This window comes from Lissotriton helveticus, chromosome 1_1 (genome assembly GCF_964261635.1).
Source record: "Lissotriton helveticus chromosome 1_1, aLisHel1.1, whole genome shotgun sequence".
In the NCBI taxonomy this organism is placed as follows: domain Eukaryota; kingdom Metazoa; phylum Chordata; class Amphibia; order Caudata; family Salamandridae; genus Lissotriton; species Lissotriton helveticus.
In genome coordinates this window covers 1,436,815,933-1,436,838,001 of record NC_136057.1, presented here as the reverse complement: position 1 = coordinate 1,436,838,001, position 22,069 = coordinate 1,436,815,933, and the positions used below count along the sequence as shown (strand labels likewise).

General features: G+C 46.3%; 1 protein-coding gene across 4 annotated transcripts in view; it reads right to left on the bottom strand.

Annotated features, from left to right (window-relative positions):
• Positions 1-13,369: 13,369 nt before the first annotated feature.
• The window catches only part of DENND1C (DENN domain containing 1C), a 219,309-nt gene continuing 210,609 nt past the window's right edge, over positions 13,370-22,069 (bottom strand). For all 4 annotated transcript variants that reach the window (XM_078685386.1, XM_078685399.1, XM_078685380.1 and 1 more), the window contains one exon: positions 13,370-15,473. In XM_078685386.1, the coding sequence (XP_078541512.1) occupies positions 14,670-15,473 (804 nt within the window). In that variant the 3' untranslated portion in view covers positions 13,370-14,669. The remainder of the gene's footprint in view (positions 15,474-22,069) is intronic.

Here is a 22,069-nt window from a genome sequence, read left to right as displayed (position 1 = left end):
AGTTTTACAGCCGATATCCAGAATTGGCTGCATGCCAAGTGGTCTCCTATCTTGGTGGAGAGCACCCGCCGGCTTACAGCAGAAATAAAACAGGCGCTGGGAGTTTTCCATGGGGTATAGTCTAGAGCAGCGAGGCTGGTTTCAGCCTGCAAACAAGGCGCTGAACTGTGCTTTTAGCGATTTGGAACCTGAAGATAAGTTTATAGCATGTCTTGCAAGTTTGAGATGGGAAGATTGCCCACTTCATACAACAACTATAAGAGTGCATCAAGCAGCAATGATTGGTGCTTGGAGCTGTTTAAGCCGGATTTGGTCCTGCCCTATTCTGTCAAAACACCTTCTTTCCGCCCTGGAATTTGATTAGATAGACAGGCTAATGGGAATCATACCTATTTAGTGATGCCAAGATGGTGCATTTCAGACAAGTACTGTTGAGGATGTCAATAGTACAACTGGGGAGAGTTTGCAGCTCAATGGCAGCACACAATTAAAACCCATTCCAAGAGACGACACAGGGCCCGCGTTGGATTTACGGGACCCAGGCTCGCAACAAAATAAGCAAAGAACTTTCTAAAATGCCGCCCCCTCACCCGGCACCACCCCGGGTACAAACCAGCATTGGCTGTGCGGCCGTAAAAGTAAAGCTGTGCGGCCGCGAAATGAAAGAAAAAATTAAAAAAACGCAAGCGGTATGCACGCGCGTCACAGCATATGCTACCTTGCCGGCCACCAGCTTGCTATTGTGCGCGTGATAGTAAGTTGGTCGCCGGGAAAGTAGCACTTTTCAAAGCAGCTACTAAATGTCTCGGCCAGACCAGCGCATGCGCTGGATCAGGCTGAGACCTAAAAACGACCGCCTGCCATGATACCACAGGTAAAGATTTAGAAATATGGTACATTTAAAATCCAATAGAAATACTATTATAATGAAAATGTCATGTTATTTCATTTGCATGTAGCTAGTAAACCAGCGTTGGGTTAAAACACAAAATATAACGATTTGACTTACTTTGCTGCTGAAGAAAAATTGATGTAGATTACTTACTGGTTGAGTCTGTTCCTGTTCCTTGGTCGTAGTTGGTACCTTTTACCCTATTGGTAAAAGATTATTTGGAATGACTAACGTTTTCGGTGTCTGAAATCAGACATTCAACCAATCTGTTTGCTTGTGAACATGCTTATTTGTTAACCAAGCATTGAAACAAAGGAGGACAAGTTAATATGTAAAAGGTCCACGCTATACGTGAAAACAACTCAGACATGTTGTTGTGATCTGCTTAGTATCAAATATTAATTTTCTCTGTTTAAAAAAACAAAAAACTCATAGCAACCACAATACTTCAGAAAAAAATTGCCCACCATAATGTACGTCAGTAAGTAACCCTGAGTCAACCTATTGGTCTAACTCAAATATTCCATTGGGGAATTTTATAACACTCCGTGTTAATAGCTAAAAATGGAATGAAGATATTGTACAATATGGAAACACAACCCTGAATAGGCAAAGATAAAAAAAATTAACATTGATATATGTTAGACCTGGCACCTTGGCGTGAGTCTCCCTTCCACTTTTTTCTGATGTGCCTCAGATGTTTTGCTGGTGTTCGCTGCTCAGGGAACTGCGCCACGGCCAATCCGTGCCGCAGTGCAAATGCTCCCAATGTAAAGTGTAACTGTAATTGATTTCCATGATTGGCTCATTGGAATTACTGTCAGTCCCCAGTAAAGTGCACCAGCAGTGCCAGGGCTTGTAAATACCAATACTGCTAGTGGGCCTGCAGCGCTGGTTGCGCCACCCACAGAAGCAGCCTTTTAAAATATGTCTAGGGTCTGCCACTGCAGAACCTGTGTGCAGTCTGGTACTGTCATGCTGGCTGGGCAAGTGCACCCACTTGCCAGCCCCTAAACCTTCCCTTTACTTCATGTGAGTCACCCCTATGGTAGGCCCTAGGGCAGGGTGCATTGTTAGCATAAGGTAGGACAAGCCCTGATGTGTGTGGCATGTCCTAATAGTGAATTACAGCCATTTTCGTTTTTCACTATTGTAAGGCTACCTACTCTCCATAGGCCAGAGTGGGCTGCTGGAATTATTACACACTATAATCCCAGCAGACTCCGAGAGCATGGAAGAAAGTCAAGTTTAGTATGCCTGAACTCAGAATAATAAAATACTTTTTAGTAAAGTTTATTTCAATATCCTGTGTTTGCAAATACTACTTTTAGAAAGGTAGTATTTGCTTGCCTAACCATTTCAGCCCGCCTCTGCTCTGATGTGTATCTGCTGTCTGGTTTCTGTGTGTGACAGGGCTGGGGAATTCCAGGGGACAGGCTGGGGTTGACAGGTGGTGAATAGAGAGATTACCCCAGGATGGGTGGGGGGGAGTGCCCCTGGACTCTGAATAGGGCTGTGCTCTACCACCACAATGCTGGCTACGCCCCCTGAGGAGCGACTGATGACTCTGCCCTGCACCTGGTCCAGGAAGAGGGAAGACTGTCAACAGAGTGCTCCTGACTGTACTTGTCATCACAATGCTGGCTCCACCTCCTGCGGAGCGTCTGATGTCCCTGCCCTGCACACTGAAAGAAGAAGCCAAGGCCTGAAAAACAAAGTGCTCAGAGACTGACTGGATTAGGCAAAGGCCCCCCTGGCCTGCGAGAACAAAAGAAATGGTGTATAAAAGTAGGAGCCCTGCTCCTAAGAAATCAGATCCTGTTGACGCCAAGAAGAAACTCTGCCTGAAGAGAAGGACCTGGGAAAGTTGCATGGAGGACTACTGTCTCTAATCCTGAGAGACTGGCCTGTGGTGGGTACCTTGCTGCAAGAAGGAGAGAGGAAGAAAAGACTGAAAGACTTTTAATTCAACTTGTGCATCTTGACAATCTCCAAGGGCTTGCTTGTGAACTTGCCCCAGAACTGCGCCCCAGGAACAGTGGGCGCTACCCCCCCTTTTGAAGAAGGAAGTTGCTGCTGGTGTTATTTCCCCCTTCAGCGCTGACTCCGGAGACCTGAGTACGACTCCGGAGACCTGAGTACGACTGGGCATCTGTCCCGCACTCTGAGAGCCTGTGCGCCCCATCCCCCAGAGCACTGGATGGTTGGGTGAAAGGTAGCAAAGTTGATGATTTTCAAGGTCTCTTTGATTTAATTGCATGGGAGCACTTGTCTAGTAATTGTTTTCCTGAGCTACGCCAGCACCTGATTGATAGCAAGCTGACTAACCCTAGGAAGCTTGCTGATGAGGCGGACTGCTGGCTCAGCACCAGGGTCCACAAGGGTTCAGTGGGAGACTCAGCCAAGGTTGGGTAGGGTCCCCAGCAGAAGAGTGGGGGGGGACAAGGGAAAACAGAAAGGGTTCCAAAAAGGCCCCCAAAGTAATCCCCAAGGGAACCAAGGGAAAGGTTCTCAGCCTCCCCCCCCACCCCCGAAGCAGACCGGGGCCCGACAGGTAAACCTGTTCCAAAGGGGCCCCCAACAAGTTACAAGTGTGTAAAGTGGGTCATTTTGCCAGTGATCCCAAGTGTCGCCAGTATGTGAAACCAGCACCCACTGGTGCTCCGCCCCGGCAGATGGCTAGTGTAGCCTTTGGGGAGGAGGTAGAAGTCCAAGGTGGGTTGGACCCCGTCCAGATGACCCTAGTCTCACTAGGAGACAGTGAGATGGTCCCTGAGACCTAATTACCCTCTAACACCAAGAAATATGGGCAAGTAGTGACCGTCAATGGGAAGAAGGTAGAAGCTCTTAGAGACACAGGAGCCAGTGTGACTGCAGTCCGGCAGCACCTGGTGTCTCGAGCAGGTTGTACCCCATGCCTATTGCTGGGTTGTCAATGCTGACAACTCAGAGAGCCGTTGTCCAATGGCTCAGGTTCCCTTTGAGTGGGGGGGGGGGGGGGTCTCTGGTACTCCGCAGGTTGCTATTAGAACTGCCATGCCTGTAGACTGTTTGCTAGGGAATGACTTGGAGAGCTCCCCTTGGGAAAAGGTGGAGAAGACAACTCATCTGAGGATTGTGGGTTTACCCGACTGGGCGTGCGTGACCACCCGGTCAATGGCAGCAAGTAGGGGTGTTCAAGAGGCCCTGGAGCCTGAGGGAGAGGCCCAGGAACCGGCCTTAGGGGGAGAAGGCGCAGGAGGTGCGGGAAACCGGCCCCTGAAGTTCCCACGGCCCAGGAGGAAGTAGACCTTGAGGGGGATGCCCTGGAGCCTACCGGGGAACAGATAGCCAAACTGGGGGACCTGCCTGAGCTGACCCATTGGCAGCAGGAAGGGGACTCCTCCAGGGAGGAATTCTGGAGGGAGCAGAAACAATGCCCTTCTCTCGTGGGTATGCGGCAGCAGGCTGCAGACCAGGCCAATGGTGTTCAGTCTGGAACACATTTTGTTTACTGGGAGAATGACCTCCTGTATTCAGAGCCTAAGGTTGCTGAACCTGGGTCAGCCCGTTCGCTGGTGGTACCCCTGAAGTTCAGAGCCTTCCTACTGGGGCTGGCTCATGATGTACCCTTAGCAGGAGATTTGGGGATGGACAAGACCTATAACAGGCTTGTCACCCACTTTTATTGGCCCCAAAAGCACCGGAGCTCAGATGCTCATTTTAGATCATGTCAAAATTGCCAGGCAAGTGGGAAGAGTGGGAAGAAGCAGAAGGCTCCTCTCCAGCCCTTCCCTGTGGTCAGTACCCCATCCCAGCGAGTGGGCATTGGCATTGTGGGGCCTCTGGACCCCAAGACAGCCATGGGCAACAGGTTCATCCTGGTCTTGGTGGACCATGCCAACCGGTACCCTGAAGCCATCTCTCAGAGGACAGTGACGGCCCCCGTGATGGGACGAGCACGGATGGGAATTTTCTCCAGAGTGGGATTCCCTCTAGAGGTGGTGTCTGACAGGTGCACCAATTTCATAACCAAATATATGAAATCCCTTTGGCAGGAGTGTGGTGTTACCTACAAGTTCATCACCCCATACCACCCACAAGGAAATGGGTTGGTTGAGAGATTCAACCGAACCCTGAAAGGCATGATTATGGGTCTGGAAGAACCCATGAGGCGTAAGTGGGACGTCCTCTTGCCATGTCTTCTGTTTGCATACCATGAGGTGCCACAGAAGTCTTTAGGGTTCAGCCCCTTTGAGCTTCTGTATGGTCAAACAGTGAGAGGACCTCCGAGTTTGGTAAAGGAAGGCTGGGAGCAATCTCAAAGGAAACCTCCCCAGAATGTATAGTTACATGCTGGCCTTCAGAAACCAGACCAGGCGATTCAGGCAACTTGCTGAGGCAAATCTGGAAGCCAGCCAGGAAGAGATGAAGCGGTGGTACGACCAGAATGCCACTCTGGTAGAGCTTCAACCTGGACAAAAGGTGTGGGTCTTGGCCCCCACTGGAGCCTTGTGCACGTCAGGATAAGTGGACAGGTCCATTTGAGGTTGTGGAGCGCAAGAGTGATGTCACCTACTTGGTAGACATGCAGTCTCCCAGGAACCCTTTGAGGGTCCTACATGTTAACCGCCTTAAGCCCCACTTGGAGAAATCCGAAGTGGGCATGCTCTTGGCCCCCGATGATGGGATGGAGAAGGAGACTGAGCCTCTTCCTGACAAACTGGTGGCCTCAGAGAAAGATGGGTCAGTGGATGGAGTTAACCTCTCACCCACACTGACCCCGAGAAACAGGAGGACTGCCGCCACTTGCTGGGGCAGTTTCCTGATCTGTTCTCCCTGGTTCCTGATTTCACAGATTGGTGCGTCCATGATGTGGACACAGGAGACCGCTTGCCTGTAAAGCACAAGGCTTACAGAGTAACTGACCGGGTTAGGGCTTGCATCAAAGAGGAGGTCTCCAAGATGCTTGCCCTTGGGGTGGTTGAGTCCTCCAGCAGTCCTTGGGCCAGCCCAGTGGTCTTGGTCTCAAAGGCTGCAGCGCCGGGAGCCACACCTGAACTCCGGTTCTGTGTGGACTAAAGAGGACTCAATTCAGTCACCAAGACTGACGCGCACCCCATCCTCAGAGCTGGGGAGCTCATCGATCGGTTAGGGGCTGCCCGGTTCCTCAGCATGTTTGATTTGACGTCTGGGTACTGGCAGATCGCCTTGATTGATGGGGCCAAGGAGAGGTCAGCATTCTCCACACCAGATGGGCATTTCCAGTTCCGGGTTATGCCATTTGGGATGAAGAATGCCCCTGCCACCTTCCAGAGTTTGGTCAACCAGATGTTGGCTGGACTAGCTGAGTTCAGCGCCGCCTACCTGGATGACATTGCAGTGTTCAGTAGCACCTGGGAAGAACACTTGCAACACCTCTGGGAAGTATTGATGGCACGGCGCAAGGCAGGCCTCACGATCAAGGCAAGCAAGTGTCAGATCGAGCAGGGCTCAGTGGTGTACTTGGGACACCAAGTGGGGAGCGGCAAGGTGGCGCCCCTACAACCCAAGATTGAAACCATTCTGGCTTGGGACCCCCCCCCCCAAAACTCAAACTGCAGTGAGAGCCTTCCTGGGTCTCACAGGGTACTACAGGAGGTTTGTCAAGGGGTATGGCAGCATTGTTGTACCCTTGACAGAGCTGACTTCTAAGAAGCAGCCCAGGAATATGATCTGGACTGCCACCTGTCAGAAGGCTTTTGACACCCTGAAAACTGCCATGTGCACGACGCCCGTGCTCCTGGCTCCTGATTTCTCCAAGGAATTTCTAGCGCAAATAGATGCTTCAGAGCATGGTGTAAGGGCTGTTCTATCACAGATGACTGAGGCGGGCTGGGACCAACCTGTAGCCTTCATCAGTAGGAGGTTACTTCCACGGGAACAGAGGTGGAGTGCAATTGAGCGAGAAGCTTTTGCTGTGGTCTGGGCACTGAAGAAGCTAAGACCCTACTTGTTTGGGTCTCACTTCCAGGTTCAGACAGACCACAGGCCCCTCAGATGGTTGATGCAAATGAGGGGTGAGAAACTGTTGAGGTGGTCCATTTCCATACAGGGTATGGACTTCACGGTGGAACATCGCCCTGGCATAGATCACGCCAATGCTGACGGTCTATCCAGGTTTTTCCGCCTTAGTGATGAGGAACTCCCTGGGGTAGGGTAGTTCTCCCCACATTTCAGCTGGAGGGGACACGTGTTAGACCTGGCACCTTGGCGTGAGTCTCCCTTCCACTTTTTCCTGATGTGCCTCAGATGTTTTGCTGGTGTTCGCTGCTCAGGGCACTGCGCCACGGCCAATCCATGCCGCAGTGCAAGTGCTCCCAATGCAAAGGAGACCTGTAATTGATTTCCATGATTGGCTCATTGGATTTACTGTCAGTCCCCAGTAAAGTGCACCAGGAGTGCCAGGGCTTGTAAATACCAATACTGCTAGTGGGCCTGCAGCGCTGGTTGCGCCACCCACAGAAGCAGCCTTTTAAAATATGTCTAGTGTCTGCCACTGCAGAACCTGCGTGCAGTCTGGTACTGTCATGCTGGCTGGGCAAGTGCATCCACTTGCCAGCCCCTAAACCTTCCCTTCACTTCATGTGAGTCACCGCTATGGTAGGCCCTAGGGCAGGGTGCATTGTAAGCATAAGGTAGGACAAGCCCTGATGTGTGTGGCATGTCCTAATAGTGAATTACAGCCATTTTCGTTTTAAACTATTGTAAGGCTACCTACTCTCCATAAACCAGAGTGGGCTGCTGGAATTATTACACACTATAATCCCAGCAGACTCCGAGAGCATGGTAGTAAGTCAAGTTTAGTATGCCTGAACTAAGAATAATAAAAATACTTATTGTAGTAAAGTTTATTTTAATATCCTGTGTTTGCAAATACTACTTTTAGAAAGTTAGTATTTGCTTGCCTAACCATTTCTGCCCGCCTCTGCTCTGATGTGTATCTGCTGTCTGGTTTCTGTGTGTGACAGGGCTGGGGAATTCCAGGGGACGGGCTGGGGAATTCCAGGGGACAGGCTGAGGTTGACAGGTGGTGAATAGAGAGATTACCCCAGGATGGGTGGGGGGAGTGCCCCTGGACTCTGAATAGGGCTGTGCTCTACCACCACAATGCTGGCAACGCCCCCTGGGGAGCGACTGATGACTCTGCCCTGCACCTGGTCCAGGAAGAGGGAAGACTGTCAACAGAGTGCTCCTGACTGTACTTGTCATCACAATGCTGGCTCCACCTCCTGCGGAGCGTCTGATGTCCCTGCCCTGCACACTGAAAGAAGAAGCCAAGGCCTGAAAAACAAAGTGCCCAGACACTGACTGGATTAGGCAAAGGCCCCCCTGGCCTGCGAGAACAAAAGAAATTGTGTATAAAAGTAGGAGCCCTGCTCCTAAGAAATCAGATCCTGTTGACGCCAAGAAGAAACTCTGCCTGAAGAGAAGGACCTGGGAAAGTTGCATGGAGAACTACTGTCTCTAATCCTGAGAGACTGGCCTGTGGTGGGTGCCTTGCTGCAAGAAGGAGAGAGGAAGAAAAGACTGAAAGACTTTTAATTCAACTTGTGCATCTTGACAATCTCCAAGGGCTTGCTTGTGAACTTGCCCCCTGAACTGCGTCCCAGGAACAGTGGGCGCTACCCCCCCCCCCCCCTTTTGAAGAAGGAAGCTGCTGCTGGTGTTATTTCTCCCTTCAGTGCTGACTCCGGAGACCTGAGTGCGGCTGGGAATCTGTCCTGCACTCGGAGAGCCTGTGCGCCCCATCCCGGTGAGCTAAGTGACCTCTGAACGGCCGTGCCACAACTAGCATTGTAAAGGCCTGCCCCGCCTGGCCTGAGCACCGCGAACTGCTGCAACATCGAGTCGGAGCTCGCACCGCAAGAACAGACCGTCCGGTCCAAACAACGTGAGTTTGTGGCCCCCGAGCTGTAGAGCACACCGAGAAGACTGGCTGCACCTGAACTCGCCTCTCCAGGACGACGCCCTGTTGAAAACGCCTCGCCGCTGGATAACCTCAAGCTGCCGCCCCCTCCCTCTTCAAGGTCGAGACGGACATCGAGATCAACAGCCCCAATGCATCGCTGCCCTCCGATTGCAGAACCTACAGAGCCCACGAACCGTAGTCCGTGCCAAAAGAGGAACGCACCGCGACGAGGGATGTCCAATCTGCGCCTGTTTTTTTTTTGCCTCGAACTCCCCTACAAAGGAAAAGGTACTGTAACCCGACATCACTGTGCGATTCGTACAGACACCCGACCACTCACACTGCCCGTATGCACTGAGGCCCCTTGAACGCCTCGAGCTGTGCGGACACCCTGCTTGTGATTTTGAACGTTCTGTGAGCCTACGCCTGAAGGTACGAGTCGCACATGCTTAGTACGACTCGTACCCCTTGTTTAGATCTGCCGCGTCGTACGCGTCTACCGCGAGGCGCGTGAGAATCAGTAGGGCCTTTCATCCGGGCCTCGTACGACGCGCAGAGAAGCGCTACGAGGCACTGAGGCCTCAACGAAGAGCGCATCCACGCGTCAGACATTACCTGCAACCCTGTGAAGCCGGTTTAAGAACCCTTTACCCATTTTTAAGTATTGAACATTGCCTTCAAGAACTGTGGCCTCATTTTAAAAGTAACTGAAACCAATTTAAATGCTAAAACTGTAATCAAAGCCTGCTTGAGAGTTTTATATAAAGGAGATATATTTTTACAAACAAACAGTCTTGTGTCACTGTGTGGTGGGTTGATGGTTTATTGTGTGTGTTATATCAGGTGCTTAACCGTGCGTACTCTGGAGTTTAGCCTTGTCTGCTCGCGCCACGCCGCCTAGAGGGTGAGCAGGGGTTATTTCTGAGAGTAAGTCCCTTGCTCTGGCTTAGAGGAGAGGGTCCCTGCTTGTCACAAGTACATACCTGTGCCAACCAGAGACCCCCAATTCTCACAATATATATCTAATATGATAAGATATTATTTTAGTAACAAAAATGTACGCACTTAATGGAGCCATATCTTAAGTACTATGCACATGTTGTGCCCTCTCATTTGCTCTCCGTTCATGGGATATACCATGTTTGACTCACCTAAAAGGTGACAAATGGAAGACTGTCCTCAAAATGGGGGGTAAGCTGTTATTATTAAATTCCTCCTAGCCCCTTAAGTGGGGGTGCCGGGCAGTGGCTGACACCAGCACTACCTCCACAGTGCATCTGTCAGCCATTGTCTGTCCCTGGATAGGCACATAAGTCCCTTGTTTCTAGAACATTTCATCACAGAAATGTGAGGAAAATGTGTTGTTGTTTTTTGGGAAAGTTCGAGGTTTGCAAGGGATTCTGGGTAAAAGAAACCTGGTGAGCACTATAGAAGTCACTCCACCCTGGATTTCCCCAGGTGTCTAGTTTTCAAAAATGTGCTAGGTTTCCCTAGGTGCCGCCTGAGCTAGGGCCTAAAAGACACAGCTACCCACTTTGCAAAAAAGTCTCAGTTTTCAGTGGAAAAATGTGATGCGTCAATGTTGTTTCTTGCCTCGGGCACTAGGCCCACCCACACAGGTACCTTTTTTATAGGCACACATGTGGGAGCATAGAATAATTGAACAATTGTTATTACCAATGGATTTTGCTGCATTTGTGCCGTCCAAATGTAAGCCAGTGTGTAAGAAAGAAGGCATTTTGAAAAATACCCTCTAATTCACATGCTAGTATGAGTACCCACAAATTCAGAAATGTCCAAATAACCACTGCTCCTAAACTCCATATCAGGTGCCCCTTTCGGAAATTCATAGGAATCCATGATACCCATTTTTCACTGTACATATTTCGCCATATGAATTGGTCTAGACTCTGTACCCAATGAAAAACCATTGTACGGTGCACCTCAGTTGTTGACTCTGGGTACCTTTGGTTCTTGGAGAACCTACAAACTCTATGTATCTCCATAACCAGAAGGATCTAACAGATTAAATAGTATATTGCTTTTGTAAATCGGCCATTGTGACAAAAAATTGCAGATTAAAACGTTGTCACAAATGGATATTTTTTCCTATTCATTTTCGGTATTTCTTTATTTCAACACTATTTATTTTGCTAAGATTTGCACATGTATTGGATATGGAATAATACTCTTGATGACATGTAATCCACATATGTGATTGGAGATAAAGGCTAGAAATCTATATTTGTATTTTATATATAAAAATGTAATGTTATTCTTAATGGGAGAATGACAAGGACGTAGATCTTATAGTTCTCCAAAGAAATGTATTTATACAGTTATCTTATGGATTGTCTGTGATTTTATATATTTAAGTATTTATACAGGAATATTTATCAATGTTAAAAACAGACATGGGGAAAAAATTAATTTCATAAATTTTTTCACAACCCTATTCTCATGGTCGTCATATATTGTAAAGAGATATCTGATTCATCACAGTATTTTCTCACTGTCTATTATCACGTGACTGAGTCACATCGTGTGAGGGGTGTGCATAGTTAAGCATTTAAAAAGTAATTTGTTTGCTGGAGCCGTTATGTGATCAAGGGCTTTTCAAGCCCGAAACGCGTCATCCTGTTGAACTTGGCAGCAATTGAATAAATCGAAACATCTTGTTTTATACGTGTGGTCTGTGCTCCTTCTTCTCCGGCATAACGTTGCTGGAGGTGGTGTGGAGAGTTCTTTGTGAAAAATATATATATATATTTTTGGGGGGGTTTTTTCTTCGCATTTACACAGGGATGCACCTTTTGTCCCAGAGAATACAAATGTGCCTTCATATTTATGACTGTACAGTAATGAAAATAGCTAAAACCTATTTGTTCGCTTTAGATGGCACAAGGTATATGAGGGGGTTAAGAACGCATGACACAAGCTTTTACTGTACTCAAAAACAATCATGCATGTTTTTGAAGAGGCACAAAATGTTACAAATCTTGGAGATATTGATATAAAGGCAGTTAGACAAATCAGACCAATGCAGGTGGTGATATGCGAAATCAATCTTAACTACAGGGGGATAGCAACGTGAGGCAGTTGAGCAAGTCGGAGTTCAAGGAAAAAATTTTATACGAGCAATTGAGCTACCAGGGATATGGAAGAAAGAATTTTGGAAATTCTTACCTCTAAGATGGGGATATAAAGACCCTTCTGACATTCGAATTATTAGGAATAGTGATAGGAAGACATGCAATTTAATCACCTAGAGATATTTGTATCAAAGCAGTTGGGCGACCCAAATTGCCAGGTATGATGTTAAGAGGAAGCTGGGGGAATGCAAAATATTGGCAATTATTTATATGTAAGCAGTTGTCTGACTGTGTAATAGCTCGAAAAAAAGTTTTACAATGTTCCTTTATGTAATCTTAAGATAACTCAGTGAAAATGTTTGTAAAGTTAAGCAGTCAAGGAGAGACCAGGAATAAAGGGAAAAAGTAAAGAAGACATTTCTTTTAAGACTTTCTAACATTGGTTACGTTATTTTCTAGTATTGGTTTGTACTGCCTGCTGTCTGTTTTCCAACTTGGGTTGGTTTATTTTTGCAGATTGGAATCCGTGTTGGCTGACTTGTCCTACGCTATTTCATCAGAGTTAGCCTGAGTCTGTATGTGGTGATGGGGTTAGGTTTGTGTGTTTTGGCAGTCCAAAATACTCTGTTGTATCTAATGTCTGATGTGGCATGGGTAATCATTTGGGTCATAGGCAGGAGGACCATAAATTGTCACGTTAGACTTTGTCTTAATCATTGAGTAGTGGGTGTGGGATTTAAATGTGGGTGAAGTGTTGCAAAATTATTTTACAATTTTCTTATGGTTGTCTTAGGTCGTTAGGATGCCTGTTACCCTGAGGTTAGACCTGGTAATTTGTTGCAAATAAACTTTATATTCGGAATGTTACAGATTTTTTTTTTAAACTGTGTTTTTATTGCAGAATTTTAAATAATGTACAATCAGTTGTTCCGGGTGTCACAGCTCTGATACATGTCCTGCACCCCACTCAAATAAGCCTCACACAGCCATTCAGCCCACATCCCGGAGAGGAATGTTACTGATGTTGTCTTTTATGGTGGAAATAAGAACGCAAATGGCTTACAATTTTCGTGGGTGAACTAAGAAAACAAGATGGTTTCCTTTTTGTTTCACTGTTGAGCCAAGTAAACAAGAAGGTTTCCATCTGCAAATGTGTGCCCAGTCTGGATCTGGATATGCAAGGATGACTTGATGGGATGGATGGATTCGCTGTTTGTTCAAGCAAAAGTACGAGGATATCACAGGAAAGACATGATTCTTATGTATTGCATGACAAACGGAACGTCCCCTTGTAAGGAAGATATTTTTCAATTCAGTTTTCAAATAAATCAGAGCTGCTTATAAAGTTATCCGATTATGCAACTGTATGTGGATTTCCAATCTAAAAATGGCTTTCTGTATGCAGGTGTTACTAGATTTTGAAATAAAAGGAAAGTTGAGGCAGGGTTCAGCCAGTTTGTTTGCAGAATCGGGTTTATTCAGGTAATAGTATTCGAGCATTGAGGCAAAATGGCAATACAGTGGCGCTATGTCGTTTTGGTTTGATGCCCCTTTTCCAGTGTCTCATCTTGGTCAAGAACTCTCTCTCAAAAGCTTTGAGAACCTCTAAAAAATGTCTCCAAAATACCACTCGTGAAAAGCCAAGTAGATGGAACTAAATAAGAAAACATGCCTTTAAATAAGTGTGTTGGTTGTATGTTGTTTCCAATCGAGATTCCAACTTAATAAAAAAAGAAAAAGCCATGCTACCTTCTATATCCGCCAAGACCTTATAACAAGAATCAACTGTGGCAAAATTTGGACTACTGTCAAGTAGTTTCAAGCAGAAGGTTTTTGGTGGTCTGTTACCCGGATATTCATGTTAGAGGGATAGGGACACATATGACTAGGCTCGGGTGATCCCATTATACAAATGGCCTCACGATAGGAGAGCGAGCCAGTGAGCCAGTGAGCCAGTGTGTGAGTGAGTAAGAGAGAGAGAGATTGAGATTGAGATGGAGATTGTCTTTGTAGGGGACCTCGTAAGGAAAGGGATGAAGGTATACAGGCATAACCCAGCATGCATTTTATTATAGATCCCATTGTGTGGTGTTGGCAGTGAGGATTCCCTGATAGTATTGTTATTCAGGTCTGGCCCCCGCATCATGATAAATATAGTCCTCTAGTGGGTTTTCTGTAGAGAGGGGCTTTTGAAGGTGTATGGGTAAACAGTAACTTTGGTCATGTTACAAATGACCTCGTAGTAGGATCATGGAAAGGTGGCACCCTGGAGACAGGGGCATGTACAACTGCCCAAGATTATCCCACTAAGGGTCCTGTGATGAGGTGGCTATATACAGGGCACTTTGAGGTATGTAGAAACACAACTATGTTGATAAATACCTTAATGGGATGTTAGGAGAGTTTTCATGGAACCGGTTTGGCACTCGGGACTAGCCCCGTACATGCTGCTACTTGTTCCGTGGTGTTGTGTTGGCAAATAGCTCTCCTGGTTAGTGGCATACGGGCATGGGATACAGAGTGTTTGACACTTTGGGAGTATGTAAAGGGGGGCCTGAGGAGTTATGGGCACTACAGGTCTAGCGCTTTGGAACAGTACTCACAATCCCCATGTGTTGTGTGGAGGGATATATAGGTTGATAGGTCTGCTTCCCAGGGCTTTCAACTTGTTGCACCTGTCCATGTCACAATGTGTCAACTGCCACCGTTCATGATTTGGTGTTACTGAATGAGCTTTAGATGACTTTTCAGACTTTTAGACCTCAAAGATCTTTTTGAGTTCAGACACCTTGGTCAGGCCTGGAGAGTTGACTTTGAACGCTTTCTTTTTCCAGGACGGGCTGAGTGACCCACCAGCATCTCCAGGCGTGTAGTGAGATGTGCCGTTGGACTCCATCTCCTCTACCCCTAGCCTCGCTGGGCACTCTTCACATACCTCGAGTCTGCTGTGCGGCCTGAGGTTCTCAAGAGGTGCAGAGTCTCCGGCCCAGCTGTAAGCCTTTTGCCGGGCCCTGGTTTGGAAATGAGCCACACTGGATAGGACACTGGAAACATCGGCCTTTTCATGTGTCTCTTGAATTCCTTCAGGCTGACGTTTGTTTTTGGGGCTCCTTGGGTTTTGCTCACACCCCTCTGATTGATCATCTCTTTCTGTACAGCCTTTTCCCTCTTCTATTTGTGGCTTTGTGATGCCCGTGCTCAATCCTTGTGCCATCATTTGACAGGAGGGTGTGTCAGTGCTTTCATCTGACCGGACATCAAGCTCGTCCTGCTCGCTAATGCCACGGTCCCACATGCCACTGCCCTTTGAACTGTGGCTCTTCCATTCAGGAACAGTGGCAACCAGTGGCACCACAAGGCTGTGTGAGGTGATATCTTGTCCCTCCTGAATGCACACATCTTCTGGTTCTTCAGAAATGGAAAGCTCATCAGATGAAGGCAAGGGATGGTCTAGTAAGGGCTCTCTATCCGGGTACCAGTGACCGCTTCCAAAGGGCTCAGAGTCTCTCCTGCTCGTGAGGTTCAGGCTGTCATCACTGGGAGGGTTCATAGATTTAATCTGAAAAAGAGAATTAATTAAATGTTGGTTATATGCAGGATGAGGGATAAGGAGTCTACGGGGACACACAAACATGTACATCCTATCACTCCAACTTCATGGTCTAAGGAACTGGATCATTCCTTCACACTCTACCACCATGGTGCACCAGCAAAACGTTCACTGGCAATACAGTGCCCCTTCACTTTGAATTCAAGACAATGGCTTGTCGTTACTTCAAAAATACTGGATTTATGATTCTCTCCAGTTTAAGTCCTGATGCTGGAGCAAACCGAAAGCTAATTTAACATGCCCTAATTTGGATCAGGTGCAGGAGAAAATTAGTTTAGGAAGAAAAACTGTTGAAAATGATGACTGTGGTAAGCTGTAGTCTGTTTTATGTGTGCTTTTTTGTCGTTGTTCGTTGTTGAGTCAGTGTAGAGGGCAGAAAGATCAACCACTGCGTCCAAGCAGGTAGATTATCTACGACCCACTCTATTCATAAAGGGCCACTGCTTCGTACATAAGGTTTAGATTTTTAAAAAGAACAAGACCAAAAGACAAACGTGTAAACATGATCCAGAAAGGAATTTGGGTGTGGAGGATTGGAGAGTATCTTGAAGCTCCGTCTACCTTAGGAGGGGTATTGGGGCAGTGCTAAGACTGGTCAGGCAGACATGGATGGTCACTTAGGAATGACCGCTTGAGTGCAGGGTTTTCGTTTTATTCAGACCATGACTCCAAGTTGGATGCCACAGTAGTGTGCTTGTGTAGACTAGAGTCTCTTTAAGGGACTGCAGCATACACAGCATGCTTTCCAAAAAAGAAAAGAAAGGAACGAGAGAAACACTGAAAAGATAGCGAATCTCTCTGCCACATGTATCTTGGCAGATGGTTTCCCGTTTGATATTTAGACTTTTTATTGTCCTTTGGGGACTATTTTCATGACCAATGCATGTAGGTCTTACACCTCATAGTTCTTCAGTGCCAAGGAAGTTGTGTTTTTCTACATTCTTTCTTACGATGTATTAATAGCATAATTTCATGTACATAAAGTTTGCAGGACCCTGTCCCGGCTGGCTTAATAGAGTATGTTGCTTTTACTGCAACTGCCAACAGTTCAACAAAACTGCGAATAAAATAGGTGACAGAGGGAAGCTATGCCTGGTACCCCGTGTCACTCAGTATCTCTAATTGGTCTTCCATGTAATATTAAAGACATGATATCACCCTGATATAGAAAAGCAATCTGGAAGGGAAAGCCCATTTCCTGAGATATATTGTACAAAAGAAGTTAAACATCTTTTCTGCATCTAAAAAAGTAATAGCTGTTCGTATCTTAAAGCATGTAAAATAGTCTATAACTTCTATCAAAAAATGAGTGTAAGAAATCGGTATATTATTTATGCAGGGTATGCTTCCTTCACAAGTAATACGTTCGCAATTGTTTTTTTTACTGGGAATCAAGTACCCCACTTTAGCACTTGAGTCTCTCAGGGTAGCAATGCAGCCCAAGACCTAATCGGAAGAGTTGATGAGGGCTAGTAACCCCAATATACTGGTGCACAACAACACTCAGTAAATTATTATCCAGTCAGTGCCTTTTCTTTTAGAAAGGAAAAGTGCATTCATCATGCACACTCCCACTACAAAATCCTATGCAGTAAATTACAAATATGTACATTGGGTAGATGTGAATATGTCTTTATCCTGCAGATTTTTTCCTGGCAGGGAATCACAACGCGGTTGTTACAACGACCGCAGTGGGATTCCGCAAACCATTACTCTGCAAGTCGGAACAACGACTTGCGGAGGGGGGGCGCTGGATGTTGGAATAGTATAATTTACTTTTCCAACCCCAGTCTGTGCGGACACTAGGGAAGGGGTCTTTGTTCCGACTTGCGGAGTAATGGTATGCGGAATCACAACACGGTTATTGTAACAACCTTGTTGTGATTCCCTGCGGGAAAAGGTTTTGTGGTAAAAGTTGTTTACTGGTAGATGTAAATACCTTTAGTAACACCCTCATATTACATTACTCCCCTAGTGGGTCCTGAACACTATAACAGCAATACCAGACACAACATCACACTATAAGGAGGGCTCCCTTATTAAGAAGGCAGGCTTCTGCTTTGTAATGGTGTCACCTCATTAGTAAAAGCAGCCACATGTTCTAATTTAACATTCCACCACCAATCAAATCAAAGTGCACAGTGCCTAATGTATTCATCATAATGGTAAACATTGCATTTGAATAGAGCATTTCTATGCAAAACTTGTCAGTCAGGGGAGGGGGTGCTGCCCGTCTGCAGCCACTCAAACATGAGTTAGAGTTATTGATTTTGCGGCTGCCCCTATTTGAGGCCACAGAGATCAATATGTAAATCCTATTCCCCACGCAGGGGATTATGGGGCGATCCATGCCAGAAGAGGTGAATACTTAACAGCAGCGATCTTTTTTTTTTTTTTGCAGCCCTGCACAGTGGGCCTTTCATTCAAGTTTTTTTCCAGTGCCCATGCGCAACGGGCATTTGGGTCGTGGGGGGTGGAGTTCATTGGTGCCTGCTGGGGGAGGGGTGCTGTGGCCCCAGCCGGCTACCCGCACTCAGCAGTTGGCACCATCTTTGTTCTGCATTATAGGTGGGGTTGGTACAGTGAACTGCCCATGGGTAGCAGAGTCGGGGAGAGAAGAGGCCTGTGCATCCTGCCCCCCACAATCATGGGCAAGGGAGCATGCAACGTATCCTGGGGGAATTGGGTCCCCATAGCACACATCTTTGTTTCTGGCCCTGGAGCCGAACGTTGTCTCGGGCACTGGGCCTTACACTTGCCCCCTGTCCATCAAGATCAATTAAAGTTGTTGCACTGACCCCTAGGGGCGTGGTCCTCTCTCGGGTATTTTCAGAAAAGGCTGGCAAAACATCATATGCTTCATTCTGAGCCCGGTCCTCCCATGGGTTTTGGGATGCATCTCGAGCCCTGTAGGACCGATTAGCTGCAGGGAGATGCCATTAGGCTCATGGGTGTCCACAGGGGAGGGCAAGGGGGTGCGCTTGCCCCCCCCTGGATCGCCGGTCCCATTCCTTTTGGTCCCTAATGTTCAAGATTACAGCAGGCTGTTCCCCTGCGAGAAGCCCCAGGAGTTTAAATGTTCTCTCACTTGGGGCCTCTCGCACTTCTCTTTGAACTCTAGAGGCTGCTGCAGCAGCCCCTCCCCGACCTCGAGCAGACTGTGGACAGGCCCATTGTCATTCTGTCTGCTGCTGATCATCACATAAAGAATGACAATGGGCCGTCTGCATTAAACGTGCCTTGAAGGAAAGTGATGAAGATAAAATGTTGCCCCCCCTGGAAGGCGAGTGCTGAAGTTAAAATGTTGCCCCCCCCCGGAAACATTTCTGCGGACGCCCAGGATTAGGCTGCTGATGGTAAGGTCTAGCCACCAAAAGTCTCATCTCTAGGCATCCTGGCCTCTAAAGGTGCGCTTTCTGTGGGGTGCTGGATAATCTTGCTCCCTGTGCCAGACCTGTCTTCTGCAAAACCCTTTCAAATGCAGGCTGAGTTGCTTCCTGCACTGTGAAAGGTGGACCGGCAGGTTCAAACAGCCAGTCTGCCTTTCACTGAGTGCTGCCCCTAGAGCAGGGGCAAGAATGTGTGGTTGTGCTGGAGGCAGCACGTTCATTGTGATACAGTCCACTGGCCTGGTCTGGGCCTGATGTACACAGTAAAAGGTGTGAACTAGGCAGACTAGGGCATCTCGCTGTATTTTAAAATTTTTTAAATGAACCTTGATCACTGTCTCCAGATAGTCAGTCATTGTGGCATGTAGGCATATAAACTTTTTCAATCCTGGCCGGTGGCAGCTGGCATGTCTCGAGGGTGGTGGGGTGGGTGGGTTTTAATAAAAACAAGCATTCACAATGCAATACGTCTCGCCTTTGATTAAGTTAAAGCCATTTGCTTTGCTAATGGTATTGTATAGCAAAGCAAATGGCTTTAACTTAATGAAAGGCGAGACCAATTACATTTTTAATGCTTGTTCGGAAGGGGCGCCTTCACTGAGCATACACACAACGGGCAGAATGCTGGCTAACAGTTCTTTTTTTAATTGTATTTATAAAGTTTTATATAGTGCGAACAAGATCCCAAAGGATATCAGAGCGCTTTACAAAGATGGAAGGAAGGACATAAATACAATATCGACCATACAAAATTCTTTTAAAGCCAGTCATATTGGCATTGCCAGTGCTTGTTAATCCATTTGTGTGACCACTCGCAGAGGTCATTAGGAACCATCAGCCATCATGTATGTGCTACACAAATTATATTTGGGTTATTTTGCAAATAAGTGACAACTTAGACTCTGCACATGCAGATGTGTTATCAGGACTAAAAGCAGTGCATACTAACTGCTTAAAGCTGAATTCTCGTAAGGCTAAGTCATTCCTTCCTAGGGGTCATTCTTCTCTTTGGACTGATAACAGGTGGCTCAACAAACTTGGTTCATGTCCTTTCCCAGCTCATGTTCTTAGGAATATGGGAACCAGTCTATAGAACAGTTGCCATTTATACCACAGATTGATAAAGTTACTGTTTCATGCTTGTGCAAACTTAAGATGCTGAGAAAGACTATTCATTTTATCTCTACCTTGACCCACTTCTCGATTATCCAGGTACTTGTGCGTTTTTATTTAGATTATTCTAATGCCATGTACTTGGTCTTCCTAAATATCAGCTTCATCAACTCTAATTGGTTCAGAATTGTGCCGCCACACAGTTACTTAATTTCCCAGGTCATGCTCATATCTCTGACCTTCTGGGCTTACTTCCCTGGTTGCCAGTGAAGAAGCAGGTCCTATTAAAAAGTTTTTGCAGTTGTTTTAAAGCTGCACAATCAAGGTCTGCATGCATTATTCAATTGTTCATACACTATTCTTCACAAACTTTGTGGTCAACAGCCGCGGTCCGTGCAGGTAACAGCGGTGGGGCCGCATGGGGGGATTTAGAGGGATGATGCAGAGAGAAATTAAATAAATAATTAATGTTCCCACTGCATCGTCCCTTGAAATCCCCCCTGTTGCATGGACTGCGGCTGGTGGTCAAACTTGGCCTACATTGTTAAGAACTCCCTGATCAATACAATCTTGTCACAGGGCAAATAATTTGCCATTCAGGTAGCTACTAAGTAGAATTGTCCATCTATTTTATCTAAGAAGTCAGTCTAAGCTGTCAGTCTTCAGGAACCAACTATAAACCTGGCTATTTACTTAGTTGCCTCTCTCTGGAATTGCAGTACTTGTCAGATTCTTATTGGAGTTAGGACACCCTCTGGGTATTTGTGTGCCGTAGACATTTCAAAAATGAATACTTAAAGAAACAGATCAGGATCTTGTACCTTTCAAGGTATACTGAGTGTGAGTCATACTCTGCACCCTCTTAACAGTCACTAGAAGTAGCCTTTGCTCTGATTGTACCCTCAGAAGCATAGATATTCATCTGCAGATTATTATTAGGCCATGATTACAACACAGGGGCTGGATGTAATGTTTGGGGGGAAGGAGATGCTGCAGCACCCGCCAAAGTAATCATGCTAAAGTTCAGATGGTAAATGAGCAAAAAGATGCCTTTAAATTTTGTTTTTATCTTGACATCTTTGCTGTGTGTTCAAAGGCTGAGGTCAAATGTCAGGATACGTCTTCAGACAAATTGCTGCTTATTTTCTAACACGGAGAATAGTGTTTACTTTTCTTTCTCTAATTGCAAAGTTAGTGTATTTTGTAAAGTGATCTAACTGACAATCTTGCTGAGGTACAAAGAGTGTGCAAGAAAAGGCTGAAGTCTATTAGCTTTTTTCTAACACACAATAACAATGCCTGTGAATGACCTGTACAAATACTTCAGAATATATCAGCAGTTAGGAAAGTACAAATAAAACACATTATTATAATTTTGAAGTGCGATCGGAACAAAGATTTTAATAAGATCAGAACATCAGGACACTTGCTTGGTGATGTGCAAACGCTAAATATTTGCTGAAACCTACATATTCAACATTGTTGTTTGAACACTTTGGTTTTTATCAGTAAAACTGCATGGCAGGGCAAATGTTGTGCCATTTCAGTGGTAAATGTGTTTTCTGTAAATGACAGTTTGCTGCCACACCATACTTTAGTCTTGTGTTTGCAATAGTATGCTCCAAAATCTATCACTAGCTACGTACCACACCTTTACCACTCTCCTGCTCAATGGGCATGGCTTATTTCCTATATTTATTCTTTGCATGGCACTTGGATTTTTCATGATTCCCATGACTTCCGTAAAGTAGCCTTGATGGCAGCACCCCTATCTGAAAACGGGTCAAGAACGGCTAGATTAAAGGCCTTAGCTTTTGCCTTCAGTCGAAATATCCAAACATTTGGTTCAAAGCACTCACTGCAATATGTACGAAAGCCCAACTCCTATATATTTTAATGTGCCTTTCTGTAACATTAGAACACATAGCCACAGCAGAAAGTTTATTTCAAACCTTTCGGAGCTCAACCACTGCCTCATGCACAAATGCCCATTTCATCCCATGCCGCTGCCAAGCTCTTTATAACCGTAATGTAGACCCTGCC